At 46.0% G+C, this 19,035-nt stretch overlaps 1 protein-coding gene across 2 annotated transcripts in view; it reads right to left on the bottom strand.

The window, feature by feature from the left end:
- The window catches only part of ARHGAP26 (Rho GTPase activating protein 26), a 427,668-nt gene that overhangs the window by 320,311 nt on the left and 88,322 nt on the right, over positions 1-19,035 (bottom strand). For both annotated transcript variants that reach the window (XM_047086326.1, XM_047086334.1), the window contains exon 2: positions 1,325-1,420. In XM_047086326.1, coding sequence (XP_046942282.1) covers positions 1,325-1,420 — 96 coding nt within the window. The remainder of the gene's footprint in view (positions 1-1,324; positions 1,421-19,035) is intronic.

Below are 19,035 nucleotides of genomic sequence, written 5' to 3'. Positions count from 1 at the left end.
AAAACCTGCCTGTTCCGGACACTACCCAGGACTGATGAGATGCTGGCTGGCTCCCAGACTCTCGGCTGGAAGGGGCAGAGTTCCGCTTAGGAGTTGAAGGATTTCCTGCCCAGGATGTGACCCCTTCAACCTTGGTTGTGGGGCTGCGTCAGAAACCAACCTTTCCTCTGGCACCCGAACTACACCAGTGTAGCTCACAATGGAAACCACATCTCCGGTTTCTCCCTGGATTCCTCCTCCTGAGTCTTCAAGCTACTTATTAATACAATGCAGTGTGCAACGTGGTGGTCAGACGTAGAGAGTCTCCTTCACCAGAATTATTCCCAAAGGGGACAGGCATTAGGTGCAACAGCCCTGAGGATATTCAGGACAAAGGTGGAGTCTTGGGAAAAGTACCCATGTATTCAGCAGTTAGTACAATGATGCATTTTCACTGCTCTCGTCTATCGTCCCAACTGCCTTTGCTCATGCCCGGATCGTGGCACTCTGCGTGACAACAGGGGATTCAACAAGCGTTTGACAACTTTCTTCAGTTTAACTCTCTCAATCCTTGCTCACTCCATGGAACTAACCAAGACGCCCAATGTAAGAAGAGTCAAGTACAGTGACTAGGCCCTGCCAAAGACAGACATCTTGACATTGCAAATCATCTGCGCACAGCATGGTAATCAACACTAACCCCACCCTCAGCCTCTGGTTAAGGAATGGGAGAGGAGATGGCGGGATGGGAGGGTGTGGGTCAGTCCATGTGCCATGAAAACAGAAGGATCATGCCTTTAAGAACTGGGCGGAGAGAGGATTTTAGCTTTGCTCGCCACAGCACGTGGCACCTCAACAGAAACAACAGAAGGTGGCCAGAAGGAACTGTGTTGCGGGAGCCAGCGTCAGCAAGCCCCACCACCCTCAGCCCAGGAGCAGGCAGCAACTGTAGATCAGTCCCAAGCTCAGGCCTGCCCCCCTGCCCCGCGCCCCACAACACCCCGGCCCTCTTCTCAGCCAGAGGGGTGCATGGGGGAGGGTGGTCCCAGAACAGATCTCCTCTCATCCACAGACATCTTGCCAACACCTTGATCACTCTGCCTGAGATGCCAACTCCAGGGTACCCATGCATGATTTTTCCCCTGCACAAGGGGCCTAGTTCGCCACTTGGGATGAACAGGCCCCTTGACCTCCGACCCTCACTTCACTCTGTCCTCACCACTGTTGGTATGGGCTTCTTGATTCGTGACACTTAGACACTTCCTCTCACAGGAAAAAGGCTCAGCAAGGACACAGACAGTTATGGTAAACCGTGACCTTTCTTACACACACGGTTCAGACTTACCTATACACATTTCATCATCTGTTTCTGCATCTCCTATGCACTGGAATTTAAATTCATTTAAGGAATCAGCAAATTTCCTCTTCGCTGAAGATAGATCTAGCAAGAAAGAGAGAAAATATGAATTACGGACATAAACTGATGTTCTCATGTGCTGCACTTTTTAGTCGTTCTACTTCATGCAGCAGCTCGATTTGCTCCTGAGGCAATTTCAAACACAAAAGAATCTAAGTTCCAAAACGCTGAACAGCTGTTTCTAACGTGAAATTGTGATTGGCTTGACAAATTCATACTTGTGTTAACACTGCTTTAACCATTCTGCTTCCAGATCTAACTCCTCCAGCCACACACTGAGTCTCGTCGTGGACACTGGTCCTGGCGGGAATCCACTTGCCTAAAGAGGTGTCAGGAGGCAGTGTGGGTCAGAGCAGACATCAGCATCCATCATCCCGTGGGTGAGCTCAGCCACGGACCTCCCACATCCCGACATCAGGTAGGGAGCTGGAAGGAAGGGCGAGGCGGGCCCAGCCCCCGCTGCCCAGGAGCTCCTGGACTCCTTATTGTGACCCAGGCACAAGTGACGCCGAGTTCTCACAACGCTCGCAGTTCCCCTCACGGGGAGAGTGACCGGCCAGCCTGACCAATTTCCGCCTGAACCATTTTCCTGGGTCACCACATTCCCCGCTGCCACAAGAACAAAGCCCTGGCAATGTTTTGAGTTGGGGTTAAAAACACACCCCACATATGTTCTCTGTAAAGAAAGCTCTTGGAAATCCTTGTCAAATTTAAAAAATAAGCTTCCATTTAAGACGGTATCAAAAGCCAATGATCCCTCCTGAACCCTCAGCTTCTGTTAAGGGTATAAAAGCACCCAGGTACCTTTAAGTGGCCTGACAGACACAGCTGCTCAGTCCAAATGCGCTTAACTTAATTCCACAGGCAGCCTTCCTGCACATTAGGCTAATCATTCAAATGACCCTCATAGATGTTTCCCTTATTGAAGGGGAAATGGTATTATGTTCAAATTCCCAGAGGAGGGAAATATGAGGCACAACTGGCAACACGGACTGGCTTTAATGAGATACGGGGAGGAGGCTGGGACGGCTCTGGCTTCACAGACCAACATCACCTAATGGAATAAAAGCATCCTTGTCTTGTTTAGTTCCTGGACCTGTTCCTTCAAGTTAGGGGTCATGGGTGGTTGTTTTTTCCTCCACCTTTTGGTTTTGCTGGTTTCCCTGGTGCACCTGCCAGTGCATCCTGCTCAGTGCGTGAATACTGTGTGCACGTGGAGGGCAGTACATAAACTCCACCACCGGTGTGCAGCTCGCCAATCCCAGAGCTTATTCCAAGCGCTAGAAGTGAGTACAAGAGGCTGGCTGAGCAGTCGGGCTCTTCTCAGGTCTGGGGCTCAGGCTTTGACCACCTGGACAGCAGGAGCTCCTGCTCTGAGACCGTCCTCCCATGGGCTCCGGTGACACGAATCCCAAGACAGCTGCGGCTTGTGCAAGGAAGGCCCTCAGCTCTACACCAAAAGAAGACAACACTTGAAGTGGAGAAGGAGAACACAGGAGCCAACAGCCAATAGTCTCCAGTCTCTCCCTGGTCCAGTCACTTTAATGGAATGGTCTTTGGCAAAAAGTGCAGAGATGCCAGCAGAGGAATCGGGCATCTGTTAAACCTGGCAGACCCAAGCTGAGGATATCCCTAAGAACGCCAATCACTCCCTGGCAAGTCAGGAAAGAAACAGATGCATCTGAAAGTCAGAACGCTGTGGGGAGCAAAGACACGAGGCCACAGGCACGCAGGATGAGAAAAAGGCAGAATCATCTTTCAGAAGACAAAGCCCCCCAGGAAGGCTGAAGAGTATCATGCCAAGAACGTGGACATGGCTGAGCTCAGTCACACCGTAATTAGAATGTTCTCCAGAACAGAATTCACAAAGAAAGGCCTGCGCAAAGAGTAAGAACAGAATAGCTTCTCTATCCACCCAACAATCCTCTGTGCCTCCCCAGGAGGCAAGAAAGACTCAAACTGGAGAAGCATCTAAGCAAAGTGGAAATAAGCCAAAATGTAAGCCAGGCTTGGGAAACCTCCCAACACGCACCTGAGAAGCTGTGCCGTCAGGGGCAGCTACCAATGAAGATCAAGGAGCAGCTAATAATGCACAACAGGGCCTTTGTGGGGCCTTTTTCACAGGAGGACCCATCTAAGCTATAGCAGGGCCTGTTAGCTTCTGACCAGAAAGTAACCTTATTTCATTGTCGAGTGACACACAGCACACCCTGCCACGACACAAACCTGAGAAGCCGCATGGGACACCCACAGAGCTGGTAAGGACGTGTCTCTCGCTGATGGAAGAATTAGGTAATGAGTACTGCTCCAGAGGCAATACTGGTTACAGACCAGTGAGCACAGTTAGGTAGACTAAAAAAATCCCAATTACTGGAATCTGAAAAGGAAGTCACCATTGGGCCTGAAGGATTTGTGCCTAAGAGACAAATCTTTCGGTCAAAGTGCAGGGAAACACCTGGTGTTTTGTTTATTCAGCATACTCCCTAGTCTTTGCAACAGCAGCTCAAGCTTTCTTTGGAATCTCCCCTTGAGGCTTTCTCGCTCGGGGTCCTGGTTGTAGGCTGATCAGCCTCTTGCCCTCACCCCAATCTTACCTAGCTCCTGGGCTCAAATTTCAGCTCCACTATTTCCTAGACAGGTAACTAACTCTGGGCTAGGCCTAACTTCATAGTCCCTTATCTGACAGAAGCTGTCGGCCCCACCTAACCCACCAGCTTATCAGGAGCCCCAGGGAGGCGCACTGCACAGGCACTCTGTACGCCGTAAGCTTCAGTTCTAGGCAAGGCTGGGCTATTGTTCCCTACTAAGCGAATCGTGCAATGACAGAACCTAGGGAAGCGAAGCCTGACTACATGATGTTGAGAACTCAGGTAAGTTAAAAGAGTGACCTAACAGCAAAGAGCTCTAAGGTGGGGATCTGGGTCTCTCTAAGCTCGTGCGTGCTAAGATCTTTGTAGCACATATACACCATGATGCCTCACCCTGTTAACATAAAACCCCTACTGTTACTGGGGACAACAGAGAGGACACCAAAAAGAACACCTAAAACACAGTGCTTCTTGTCTACAACCCAGAACGACTGATGGCATCTTATGCAGACGATCACCTTTGACATGTAGCTGCAGAGAGATTTATTTCTGGAGACTTCACTCTGAGGCAACAAGAATCTAACGTGCACATTCCAGTAAGAAGAGCAGAGAAGCAAGAGAGGCTGGTACTGATGTTGAGTGCATGCCCAGCTTCATGACACCCTGCTCATAGAACCCCAGTGTTTCATGTTCAGTCCAAGATACAGCGAGGCGCAAAAGTCAGTAATATTTACTCTGCAGAAAGATCTGTTGCTAGAAAGGCAGAATGCTGGCCAGAGCAGAGAGAAGTTGTAACTGGCAGCTGCTGGGGAGGACAAGTATTTGCCTTATAGAATTGAGTTGCCTCCACCTCAGTGAGACCAGGCAGCTAAGGGACACAGAAGCAGCTAGAAGTCCGGGCCTTGAAAGACGGCTCCCAAAGATGTCTGCTTACTAGGGGACCAGAGAGAAGAGCCCTTCTCATCCTGGAGAAGCCATGCTCTCTGCCTCCCCAGTTACTAACCTGCACAGTTTTAAGACAATTTAACCTAACTGTAATTCTTTTTTCAGTAAAAGAAGGTTGATAATTTTTTAAGTTAGGATCTACCTTAATTTACACAAGTTTTACCATTAGTACCATAAGTCAAGCCATTTCCATTTTCCCCTTGCGTAAAACTTAATATACAGGCGCACACACAAATACATAATGTGTAGACACACATAATGAAGGACTCAAGGTAATTGTAGAATTATATTTCTTTCAGGGCATCTGTCACCTTTCTTTGACCTCCAGTTACCAGAACTGTATATAAGTACCCATAAAATTTTTGCTCCTCAATCACATCTCCCAGGATTTGGAAACGGATTACCGTTAATGAAGTCCAACTGCCACGGTATTTGTGACAAGACTGGCCTCTTGGCTGCTTAAAGTGCAAACACCAAAGTCCCCAGGCCTACCTAACCTCTCCCTTCTCTGAAAACCAATTACACTTACTCTCTATGCCTGATTGCCTTGTATTTGGAATGATTCCCGAACTATGCATGAGTGGCTCCCTGGCAAATGCATATTAAGTGCTTAAGACAAGGCCGAACAAGGTGGCCCTTAAGACAGGCTGGACTGATCTGGCCGGGCACAGCAACAGAAGGTGTCTTACAGATGGAACATGCGAGATCCCCAATTGAGAGGACCCACAGGTGGGTATGAGTTTCCCAAATAAGAGGGTTGACAGCTGGACATGAGTCCTCAGGATGGCAGCTTTGCCCACAACTCACATTCTCAGGTAAACTTCCCACTCTCCAAATCAAACTCTCTCTCCTCTCCTACGCTCCAACTAAGGGCCTCTTCCTGTGTCACCAGTTTGGCAAAGGGCACCACCATCTGTCCTGCCACACAAGTCAAAGTCACACACCCACGTGTCATCCCTGGCAGTACAGTGTCCTTCCCAAGTGTGTCCGTTTCACCTCCTAAGCATGTCTGTTCTATACACTCCTCCCTGTCACCATTCACAAATGTCTACATCAAATGCCCCCATTTTCCTGGGTAACTACAAATGCCTCCACTCTGGTCCCCCACACTCACTTTTGTCCCTCCAATCAGTTCTCTCTCCAGTCATGACAGCTCCAATAGTGAATCCTGCAATGGGTTCCCAGAGTTCTAAAACCCAAGACTAAAGTCCTTCCCAAAATCTTGCAAATCCTTCCCAGCCTTGCAAGGCCTGGGCCCCCAACTTCCTCTCTGGGTTCTGCCAGTTCCTGGAACTCCCTACTCATCCCTGCAGCCCTCAACTGAAAAGTTTAGTCCTCCAAGAAGCCTGCCCTGACTTCTGTAACCAGACCAAACCCCACCGTACCTTCACCCTAAGTCCTATGCACCTGTTTTTTCATAGTAATTTTATATTGTTCAGGTGACTCTCTGATTAGTATCTCCCCAACTAGTAAATTCCTTCAGGGTGAGGATCCTGTCACTTCATGCTCACCAGGACAACCTCAGAACCTAGCACATCACCTGGCTGAAAGCAGGTGTCACAGGAAGAACAAAGGGGGAGGGGAAGTTGGACACTCCATTAGTTCCCTGCACTCATCAAAGGTGAAATTCTCAGCTGTATACTTCGCAAGTGAAAATAAGATTAGATACATAATAGGATAAATGTCAAACTTCGTTAAGCCGGCCTGAAGTTTGCATATATAGGAATATGCTTACTTAACATAGAACCACTTCCCCTCATCTTCTCTGTTGAAGAAGATTCCCACAGAGCTGCAGAACCACCAGCAAGGACATGAAGCAAAAACCTTCTCTAAACCAAGAGACCAGGAACAATGAGCTACAAACATGCCAGGTGTGGGCCACAACCATGTGTGCCCTTTCAGCCCCAGCCTTTCCCCAAGCCTGGAGCTAAAACAGATGAAGGAAGGGTTCCGGAGACCCTTCTCTCCTTCCCCATACCTGGGCAAGTGGAAAACACATCCAATCAGAAACTGCCTGGGGAGAGGCATTTCCCAGTCTGCATGTGGCATTTTAAACCTAGTGCCATTGCTTAACTATAAGAAAACAAACCATGTTCCTTTGTGAGGTACCATTCTACAGCCTGAAACCCTGCACTTCAGGAGCAAAAAGAGAGATGGTGTTCAAATCTTACAGTAGAACAAAACACACTCACAGCTTTCATCTAGTTTCTGTGATGCAGTCTTACCTGTGGCCACTAGGTGGCGGTGGACAATATCAGAGAAGAGGTGTTAATAACCCAAGCTGAAATGACAAAGCCTGACAAGTAGTGCTGGGCACAGACCATGCCCTGCTGACACCCACCCAAGAAGGGAAATGTCCAGTAGACACTCAATCAGCAATGCGGGGAGAAGCGCTGGCCTCCATGGGGGAAGAAATGCCCCAAAACATGCAGAGGACCTGCGTTCTTCTTATCCATTCAAGCCTGAGACATGGAGGGGAAGGGCTAGAGGGATGAGGTCACTACCAGTATGTCTCTTCCATTTTTCCAATCTGGTTGGAGCAGACTCAGAAAACCACTCTGTCACTAAAGGATGATATGCCCACCAGCCATATCAACCACCACATGTCACATCATGTGCATTCTGATGATACATTTGCGTGCTTTTCCTGAGGCCATTCCCCTAAAATTCTGTTACCTAAATGAGGACATAGCCAACCCTGACTCTGGAGAATTTGTTTCTTCAAACAGAGCACTAAGGCTAATGAAATTCTCAGAGTTATTTTAAAAATGAAATTCTGGGGCGCTTGGGTGGCTCAGTCGATTGAGCACCCAACTCTTGATTTAGGTTCAGGTCATGGTCTCACAGTCATGGGATCAAGCCCTAGTTGGGCTCTGCGCTGGGTATGGACCCTGCTTAAGATTCTCTCTCCCTCTCCGTGTGGACCTTCCCCACTCCCACCCCCTTGCATGCATGAACACGCTGCTCTCTCAAAATAAAGTAAAATAAAATAAAAATGAAATTCAATAGAAGGAAAGGGGCTTCACCACTTCCTAGACAATATTTCCAATTCCATTTACATGGAAACATCCTTTTTAGATTAATATGGTGCTCCAACCTTGCCTTCACCTCCATCACAGTAACTGTTAATACATGATGCCTTCACTTATTGGGCACTTACTATATGTACCTACTGAGTACTTTAACTCATTTCATCCTTACAATAATCCTACAGGTAGGAATTATGAGTCCCATTTTGCAGATGGGGCAACAGATTCAGAGATTAAATCATGTGCCATGGTCACATAGCTAACGTGTGGTAGTGTGAGAAACCTGGTCCTTCTGACTCCTAAACTCTCAGCTACAATACTCCAAGGTGTAACTGACTCTAATATTTGAGAATCTGGTATCAGTGTATTCAAATTCTAAAAGTGATACATATACATTCCATACCCTTTAGGAGACTGCAAGTTAGAAGGACCTCATCTGTGAACAGATGTACCTGTGCTTTCTGTCACTGCAATCAACACCAATCTAGAACAGATGACTCTCCCTCTGACTTAACATCACACAGTCAGTAGGAGCCTAACACTACACTGCGTCACAGTGCCTACCTCATTCACCTCATCTCATCACGTAGGAATTTTATCATTTCACATCATCCCAAGAAGGGTGAATACGGTAAAATGTTTTTTAAAACAGAGACCACATTCACTTAACTTTTATTACAGTATACTGTTATAATTGCTCTGTTGTACTTTTAATTATTGTTGCAAACATCTCACTGTGCCTAATCTATAAATCTAACTTGATCATTAGTATGTATGTGCAGTTTAAGTGCAGAAAATAAAAACAGTCTATATAGGTTTCTGCACTATCTGTGGTTTCAGACATCCACTGGGATCTTGGAACATATCCGCCGTTGCGGGAGGGGGGTGTGGGAGAAGGACGGCTGTACATGAACTTGCAAATTAAGGGAGAACATGCTACAGCAGTCAGAGTAGGGGGAAAAAAACAGCTATAGATGTGCAATCAGGCTATTACTCCAGGTGGGGCCATTGGAGGAGTCCTCCCAGGAAAAAAGAACAGGGAGTAGCTTTTGAAGAGAGCCTTTAAAGTTCAGGAGTCCAGTATTATTTAGAAATGAAAGGAGGTACACGGCACGGTAAGCAGGCATGGGAAGGTATTCTAGAAGTAGCAACAGGAAGCAAAGAGGACCCAGGGAGACACAGCAGGCAGTTCAGCCTCATGGACAGAGCTAAGACTAGGAAGAGAGATTAGAATCCAAACATGGAAGGACTGGAATGCCAAGCTAAGGAATTCAGACTTCATCCCTCAAGAAATGGAAACCATATTTTTATAAAGAGAGACAAGGTCAACAAACATTGGTTACAACTTTCATTGAGGAGCTGGCCCAGAACTCAGCTTTGGGACCTCTACTCTGACTTCCCATCCTGCTTCACTGCCAAGAGTGTACAACCACAGTCAAGGGGCTTTCTCCTTAGGGAATGACTAGGTGACAGATGACACCTCTCAACCATGACATTGGGTGCACAGACCACTGGGCAGTCAGAAGATAAGGAGAGAATGAGGGATTCAGAGGAACTCTACTCCCTACCAAAAACTCCAAGTTGAGAACTGATTGTGACTCATCAGTAGCATCATCACCATATACATGTAATTATATAAAACGATGAATACAAACACATTTGTATTTCTGAAGTGCTACATGAGCTACTAGGAGCATCGAGTTTAAGTACTACCACTTGATCTTGTACAAAGAAATTTCAGACCAGTTTAATGTCATATAACAGGCACTTAACAAACATCTGCTAATCAAGGACCAGTATGTTAAATGATTAAGTCAGCATTAGACCTAGGATAAAAAGTCAAGCCCCAAAGAGCCCAGCCTCAAATGTGAATCCCTCAGCCCTGACACAAAGCAGAACAAGGACACAGAGGTACTGGATTCAGAACAATTATGTTCACATAAAGCCCCAAGACCTTCCAAGACAGCAGGTCAGCACAGGAAAAATCCCTCAAGGAAAACAATGGTGATTTGCTTGGTTAAACAAAGAAACCCATTTTAAGAGGGACTGATCAAGTGTAAGAGCAAAAAAGAAAGGGTATTTCCATAGACTTCAAATATAAATGTCTCACACACACTCTCTCTCTCTCTCTCTCTCTCTCTCTCTCTCTCTCTCACACACACACACACACACACACACACACAAAGTCAAGGGCAATTCACAAGAGTATGAAGTGCATGGAATCCACAAACATGGATTCAAACCCTGGATGTGCCTATTACCAGCTCTATGATGGCATAAATTACTCAACCTTTCTGACAGTTGATGTCACTATGAGGGGAACAAGTACCTGACAGGGCTGCTGTGGGAATTAAAAATGAAGGGAAGAGGCGCCTGGGTGGCTCAGTTGGCTGAGCATCCGACTTCAGCTCAGGTCATGATCTCACAGCTCGTGGGTTCGAGCCCCGCGTCAGGCTCTGTGCTGACAGCTCAGAGCCTGGAGCCTGCTTCAGATTCTGTGTCTCCCTCTCTCTCTGCCCCTCCCCCACTCGTGCCATGTCTCTGTCTCTCAAAAATAAGCATTAAAAATTCTTTTTAAAAATGAAGGAAAAACAACATTCGAAGAGCAGAGCACAGGGTTGCCCTTGGATGCTGGTTCTTTCCTTCCCACAAGCACAGGCTGAGCACAGGTTAGAGACAAGGTGATCAACAAAAGGAGCATCTTAGCTAAAGAATTAAGGAATTTTTGCCACATTAATTTATCAAATACAGGCATCCCCTGTTTTTCTAAAGTTCGAGTTATGCCACTTCACTTTAACAACCTATCGACATCCGTCCTTACTTTCACTAAGCCAAAGAAATCCAGAGAGTTTTTTTGCTTCTCCATGGAAAGCGAAAATAGCACTCAGTGTTTGTTTTGCAGTGAGCTGTGCGCACGGAGCACTAGAGTGGCCACAGCTTTGAACTGTGTCTGTGAGCTTCTGCACCTCATCTTGGTTTATTTTGTGCACCATTAACAAGATGTGTCCTAAAGTATCGAAAAGCGTTAAGAGAGGTTATTTTGGGGGCCTTGGGGATGCACTAGAGTTTTCCCACCTAAGTTAATAGTAACTGCTTCTTCATTTTATCCTATTTTAGCTTAGGAAAGGTTTCACAGGAACACTCCACTGTGGGTAGTGCAGTAAACCTGTCACCTCCTCCTAATGATCAGGCTACTAAAAATACATTGGAGTCCTTAAAGGTTTTCCTCAGATGCTTAGAAAAGTCTAACATACCTACCAAGTTAAAATTTCTTTTTATCTGCTGCAGACAAAAGGAAAGAAAAAAACCCTGGACTAGAGCATGCTGTATTTTATCTGAACAGTAACTCAAGGTGGTGTGCAGGGCTTCCTGCAAAATTTACTAAGCTCAAGAGGTACCTCTTAAATGCACTGAGGCTAAGAGTGGTATCCTGAAATCCTTCGTGTCCACTGAGTGGGGGAGGAGGCCAGTACCAGGTAGAACGGAATCAGAATGCTAACAGGACAGCCACGATAAGTGGGCTTTACAGGATGCACGGGCCTGAAGTGTCTGGCTTCCTGAGAAGGTGCCCAGAACGAACTGTATTGCAGGAGCCAGTGTGAGCATGCCCCATCACTCTCGGGCCTCAGCCCAGAACAGTTGCTCAGGCAGCAACTACAGAGCAGGTCACAATAGAACTTAAGGACCAGAGGGTCCAGATGGTGCAGAGCTAGAACTCAGGCAGAGAATGCTGAGCTTCCTCAAGCTCAACACCACTGCATTACTATTATGCTCAATACAGAGCTGACGAATGGTCTGAGGGAGGGCAACTGATCCTGGCTTGGGCCTCAAGACTTACTAGCTTTTGCTTCTACAATGTCCTACCATCTTAGAGGAGAGCTTCTCAGCCTTTAACGTGCACTCAAAGACAGAGTGATCTTGTTAAAATGCTGAGTGTGATTCAGTAGGCCTGGGAGTCTGCATTTTGAACATGTTTCCAGGTGATACCGACGTTGCTGGTCCAGGCTCCATACTCTATGAGGCAAGGATGGGGATTTCCACCAGAAACCCTAAAAGTAAACAACACGGTGTCTTTCTAACTTCCAGCCCAGCACCTAGAATATCCAGGACCTCAGTACATACTGCAAGAAAGGATTCCTTGAAAGGACTTCAACTGTTGCACAAAACAAAGAGATGCTAGGATAAAAGTCAGAAATGGGCTGCGTCCTTGTTCACCCAGGAGCAACGCATATGAACCTCAGGAAGGTAAATTAACATCTTAGCCTTAAAGAACTCTTTTGAAAACCAGAAGGATGACCAGTCATCTTTAAGGCCCCTTCTAGCTTTAAAAAATTCCAGCTCTGAAATTCCACCCAAACTCTTTTTTCTGTGCCTTTAAAAAATTATTTTAATGGCCAGGGTATACACTGGCTATCCCTACAGGGAGGCACACCTCTGTCATTCTCAGATCACAGTTTCCAAAACTCCAATGGAGAGAACACAGACTCTGTTAGTCTCAGCAAATAACCATAGCAACTAATACCCCCAAATAAAATGATGTCTTCACAATGATGTGCTGGCTCAATTAGATTAAGAGGGTGACGTGTACCATCTCAAAATTTATGGTCGTAAACTTAGAGCAAAAGCCAGACTTTCTTGGAAGAGGTTTTTAAGAAAAAAAAAGGGGGGGGCGGTGGTGAGGGGTGTCTTGCCAATAAAATGAAAGAAGGACAGGGAGCCAGAAAAACGGAGATGAGAACTGGACCAGAGCTGCCCTGCCTGTCCAGGTCCACAGAGACGAGGCCCAGGCACCCACGTGGGAATCCAGAACTTGGTCGGATCTGAGTGCCACCACTTCCGCCAGGTTATTCAGAACGGCACTGTGTCCTCTTTCTGTGCCTTTCTTCATGCATATAATAAAAGGAGAATAAATATTGCCACCTCGGAAGAGAGTGATCTACCAAAGGGGCTGTGAGGCTTTTTAATGAAAAAGGGGAGACCTGCAAAATGGTTAATCCGGGTTGATAATGGATTTCCAAGCCCAATTCCCCACAGGTCATCCGGGATTCAGATGCTCCTGTTCCAAGGTCTTGAGATTAGAACTGGAATCGTGAAGGGAAAACCCAGGTCTGCCCCTTCCAGCGTCTGCAATCACAGTTGCTCTGAACACATTCATGCAACAAGAGTCTCACTTGAAAAGCAGGAAAAGGGAAGCCAAGGCCCATCACTTCCCTATAACCCCTGATCCTTTTCTAGCAAAGGACAAAAAGAGAAAAAGCAAACCAAAAACCCAGCCCAAAGAATCAGGGCTTGACTTGCATTCAAATGTAAACAACAACTTCTGTTACTAAGAAAGCCCCACAGCAGAACCTGGAGAAGATGACCAAGTTCAGATCCACCTCTGGCTGCTCTCATCAACAGCTGAGATGAATGTGAGGGTAGTCAAGGCAAGACAAGGCACTGGGAGTAAAGAGAGGCCTTCCACCAGCCAAGTAAGCCTCAGATAAAGGGTAAGTGCTAGAATAATGAGTCAACTCAAAATCCCACCTCAGCCATCTAGAAGGCCTCTGTACTCTTTTCCACCTGCCTGAAATGGAGGTGAGAGGGGGAGGAAAGCTGCCTCCAGGGATTTCTGTGAGTAAAGAGATGATGCTCGGAAGTGCTCAACAGCAGGCCTGCAGCCAGCACTCAAAAAACAATAGATATTAATAGTAGACAGTATTACCCAAGAACGTACTAACCAAAATGTCAGGCTGACTTATTTCTGTGTAAAAATCAGACGACAGTCACTTGGCCTCCTACCACCTATGTTTACGCCCCCCTCATCCTGCTGACCTCCGAGCATTATGATGATCTAAATGGAACCCAGCTAATGACCGGGCACAGCTCACTCTTGCCCACTAATACCACAGGGAGCAGTGCAGCAGCTCCCCAGCACCGAAGATCCATTTGAAAAGGAAAATTTGCCTGTCTCCCTGCGGATTAAATTAACATTTCCTGAAGAAAAAAAAAGAAAACAAAAGCACACAGCGTTTCTGAACAGAGCCACACCTAGTAACATCCCCCAAAATTAGTTTCACTTTCTTTTATCCTGCGTTCAATGAGCCACATTCCTGCTGCACCTGGCCGAGGCTGTGCTCCCAGGACCAGGCAGGGAGGTCCAGGTGGGCAACAATTGCCCGCCACACAGGTTCCCAAGAAAAGTCCAGGTTCCCTGCCATGCTGCCTCCTTACGTAACACCGTCTCCTCCCCAGCTCTGCCCAGTCAGATAAGAAATTGTGCTTCAGGGGCACTTGGGTGGCTCAGTAGGTTGAGTAACCGACTTCAGCTCAGGTCATGAGCTCGGGGTTCACGACTCTGAGTCCCGTATCAGGCTCGCTGCTGTCTGCACGGAGCCCACTTTGGATCCTCTGCACCCCTCTCTCTGCCCCACCCCCACCTCGCACGGGTGCACAAGTTCGCTCTCTCTCACTCTCTCTCTCAAAAATAAACATTAAAAATTACTAAAAAAAAAAAAAAGAAAAAAGAAAAAATAAATCATGCTTCAGGTAGTTCTCAGAGAACCCTCTTAACTCCATACCATCACAGGACTTGACAGACCAAGATTAGTGTTTCTCCAATACACTCAACATCACCTGTTGTAGACTTGCTTCGGGAGCACACCCCAGCCACCTCAAATTTGGGGGGCCGGGGTCCAGGAATCTAGGCTCGCAGGTGGTTTTTTCGCATGCTGAAGTTAGAGAACGGCTATCATCTAAACCCTCAGAACAACTAGCACGAGGCACCAATAATGGAACCTCTCCTGATTACAAAGGTTGAGCTGCAAGGAGCAAGCCCGAACTTCTAGTTCCTGACAACAGGCTTACAAATGTTCCCAAAGCAGGCAATTATGGCCTGTAGAGGAAGAAATCTAAGTGACAGTAGAGGTGGGAGGAGGTAACACCAGAGTTCAATTAAAAAAAAAATCACAAATTCTGAACCCTTAGCCTCTTTCCAAAAAAGTTCTCAATCATGTCTCTTATTCCACAAGCACCTAGGAAGGCAGCTCTGTTTAAGGCCTGATTTGTACACCCCTTGCTTATGGCACCGGAGCTGATGAACGGCCCTGGTGATGACTGCATAGAAACCCATCCGGAAACCATGCTTCCCAAAGAAGTGACAGCTGCCTTCAGCGCCTGGCAAGCCAAGCACTCTTGGCACCACAGGCCTGGAATGGGGCTGCCAATACAGGACCTGCCCAGTTCATCTCCTCTAAGCCTGCTAACAGTCAACCTGGCACAGACCCAAGTGAATCCATGATACAAGGCTCACAGGCAGCTGACAGGACTACCACTTCATAGACACGCAACCCATGTGGTCACACAGGAGCCCACACTCAGAAGGGCCACTTAGCTTAAGGCTATCCTACCACCATCTTGACATTAGTTAAAAATGTATCTTTGTACTTATATTTTGTAACTGAAGTCTGGTGGGATAAGCAGAGCTGAGATCTCCAACATGGTGGCAGGCATGTCCACCGGGGTCCCCTGCAGCCCCATATGAGCACATGGTGTTTGCGATGGCCCATGAGCACAGAACTCTTGTGGACCCACAATGTCTGCAAGCTGAGCGAGACTAAAGCCAAGTACCAGCTGAGCATGTTCTGTCTGTAACTGAGTAAGCGGGAACACTGACAGCCCTGAAAGGCCACGTTTTCTTTCCAGACCAAAACCTGCCAAATGCAAAAATAAGGCAATTGAAGAAACATGAATGACTGAGGGGCCCTGTCTTTCTTACTCATGTTATTTCCCTGGTTAAGTCAGCCACCTAACCCTGACCATAAAGACACAGCACAGGGAAGGATGGAGCAAACCCACAGTCCCTTGCCCTTGTGGTCCTTCCTTACTCATCAGTGAGACAAAGGTAGAAAGTGTTCAAAGAACGTGTATAAAGTCTGGGTGGGGGGGTGGGGGGTGGGGACAGCTGAACTAGGGCATTTTTCACAGAAATACAACAAGCTATCTTAAAATGTGTATGGAACCACAGAAGATTCCAAAGAGCCAAAGTAATCTTGAGTTAGAAAAAAGCTGGTGGCATCGTGCTCTAATGTCAAACTATAATACAAAGCTATTATAATTAAAACAGTATGGTATTGGTATTAAAACAGATGCACAGATCAATGGAACAGAAGAGAGAGCCCAGAAATAAACCCACACGTAGATGGTAGATCAATTTATGCCAAAGCAATGAAAACTATACAAAGGGGGAAAAAGGCTTCAATAAACGATGTTGGGAAAACTGAACTGCCACATTGAGAATGAAACCAGACCACTACCTTACACTACACACAAAAATTAACTCAAAACAGATTAAATAAGACCTGAAACCATGCAACTCCTACAAGGAAATCTCCTTCACATCAGTCTTGGTAAGGATTCTCTGGTTCTGACACCAAAAGCAAAGGCAACGAAAGTAAAAATAAAAAAGTGGGACTACATCAAATTAAGAAGTTTCCATACAACAAAGGAAACCATCAACAAAATGAAAAGGCAACCCACTGAATGGGACACAATATTTGCAAATAATATATGAGGCTAATACCCAAAATATATAAAGTACTCATGTAACAGCAGAAAAAAACCCAATTAAAATGGGGCGGAGGATTTGAAAAGACATTTTTCCAAAGATATACAGAAGGTCAACAGGTACATGAAAAGGTGCTCAACATCACCAATTGCCAGGAAAATGCAAATTAAAACAAGTGTTGGCAAGGATGTGGAAAAAAAGAGAACGCTTGCACACTGTCAGTGGGAATGTAAACATGTGCAACCACGATGGAAGACACTATGAAGTTCCTCAAAAAATTAAAAATACAACTACCATAGGATCCAGCAAGTCCACTTCTAAATATTCACCTGAAGGAAAATAACCCCCTAATTTGAAAAGATAAATATATCCCCAGGTTCACTGCTGCACTGTTTACAACAGCCAACACATGAAAACAACCTAAGTGTCTATCCATGGATGAATGAAGAAAATGAGGTGTGTATATATATGGTGGAGTATTATTCAGCCATGAAAAAAATGAAATCCTGCCATTTGTGACAACATGGATGGACTGTGAGGGCATTACGCTAATGGAAATAATCAAAGAAAGACAAACAACATATCATCTCACTTATACACAGAATCTTAAACAAAACAAAAAAAGGTGGGCGGGGGGACACCTAGGTGGCTCAGTCAGTTAAGCATCCAACCTCGGCTCAGGTCACGATCTTGTGGTTTGCAAGGTTGAGCACCACATCGGGCTCTGTGCTGACAGCTCAGAGCCTGGAGCCTGCTTCAGATTCTGTGTCTCCCTCTCTCTCTGCCTCTCCCCCACTCACACTCGATCTCTCTCCTCTCTCTCAAAAATAAATAAACATTAAAAAAAACTGAAAAAAGAAGGTCACAGTAAAAAGGAGATTGGTGATTGTTAGAGTCAGGGGTAGGAGTGGGCAAAATAGATGAAGGTAGTCAAAAGGTACAAATTTCCCATTATAAAATAAGTCACGGGATGTAATGTAACGGTAACTACATGTAATAATACCATATTCTAGGGGTGCCTGGGTGGCTTGGCCACTTGAATGTCTGACTGGATCTTGGCTCAAATCACAATCTCATGGATCGTGGGATCAAGCTCCGCATTGGGCTCTGCACAGAGCCTGCTTGGGATTCTCTCTCCTCCTCTCTCTCTGCCCCTCCCCTGCTCGCTCGCTCTAAATAAAAATAAACATTAAAAAAAAGTTTAAAAACATACTGTATTCCATACTTCAAAGTTGCTAAGAGAATACATTTTATAAGTTCTTAACACAAAGAAAAATATTGTAACTATGTATGGGGACAGATGTTAATTAGACTTATTGTGGTGATCATTTCACAATACATACAAATATCAAATCATGGTGTACACCTGAAACCAATGTTATAAATCAATCATACCTCAAAAAAAAAAAAACTATCTGCAAAAAGACATCGACACACGAAGTTGAGTTACCTTGAACAGTGTCTCCACTGTTCTAGTAAAAACAAAATTAATGTGCATCTGAGCTACATAAAATGGATGGCATGATTTCAGTGATTCCACAGGAACATCAGTTTATCTTATTCTTACATTAAAAATTGGCACTACACAATACAATTAAAATTCAGCAAATTTTTTATTTTCGGGTTTTTTTTTTTTTTACTTCTAACTAATCTCTACACCCAAAGTGGAGCTGGAACCCCAAGATCAAGAGTCATAGACCAACTGAGCCAGCCAACTGAGCCAGCCAGGTGCCCCGAATTTTTATTTTTTTAAAAAAGCAAATGAAAACACCACAAATCAACAAAGAGACCATAAAAGAAAGGCTTTATATTGTTAATATCTTTAACAGTTCTTATTTGTGTTTTACGAATAAGGGCCCACAGGATAAGTAGCTAGTCCTGGACATAGGAACACCTGGGATTCCTTTTCTACCCCCATTTACTTTCTCACTTCCTCCACTGGTACCCTGAGGAAGACCTCCATTCGTGCTGTATCACCAAGCCCATGCCAGCACCACCTGTGGTCTGGACTCCTAACGGGACTCCAGATGACCTGTAACTCAGCTGGCCCAAGATGGCCTTTCCAAAAAGCAGATTGTGATCTTGTCACTGCCCCCTCCACACCCTCCCAGACTGCAACTCTTCCTTTTCATTTCAAAATCCACCCAAGGCCTACAAAACGTGTCTTATCTGCACACCCTGCTAGCCTCGCCTGCCCTCAGTGCTCCAGCCCCACTGGCCCACTCAGATCCTCTGATGTGAGAGGACCATGCTAGCCACAAAGCCTGGTACAATGTGTTCCTTCCTCCCAGGAGGGAATCCTGTACCCGCGAGCCCTGATCAGAGACCACAGTGTTCCCCCAAGCCTCTCCACCTTTCAGATTCCACTTGAAGGGTCACTTCCTCCAGGAAGTGGCCTTCTCTCATCCTCCACCCACTCCCAGTGGTAAACTCTCACTGCTCTCTAGAATTTCCCTTCCCATCCCTTCACATGATAGCTAATTTCCTTTAATTCTGGTAACTGCTTAATGTGTACTACCTGATGAGATTATA

The sequence above is a fragment of the Lynx rufus genome, unplaced genomic scaffold, assembly GCF_022079265.1.
Source record: "Lynx rufus isolate CCGP_SWC_20201006 ecotype Redwood Valley unplaced genomic scaffold, mLynRuf1.p SCAF_1, whole genome shotgun sequence".
Lineage (NCBI taxonomy): Eukaryota > Metazoa > Chordata > Mammalia > Carnivora > Felidae > Lynx > Lynx rufus.
This window is presented reverse-complemented; position numbering and strand designations above follow the sequence as displayed.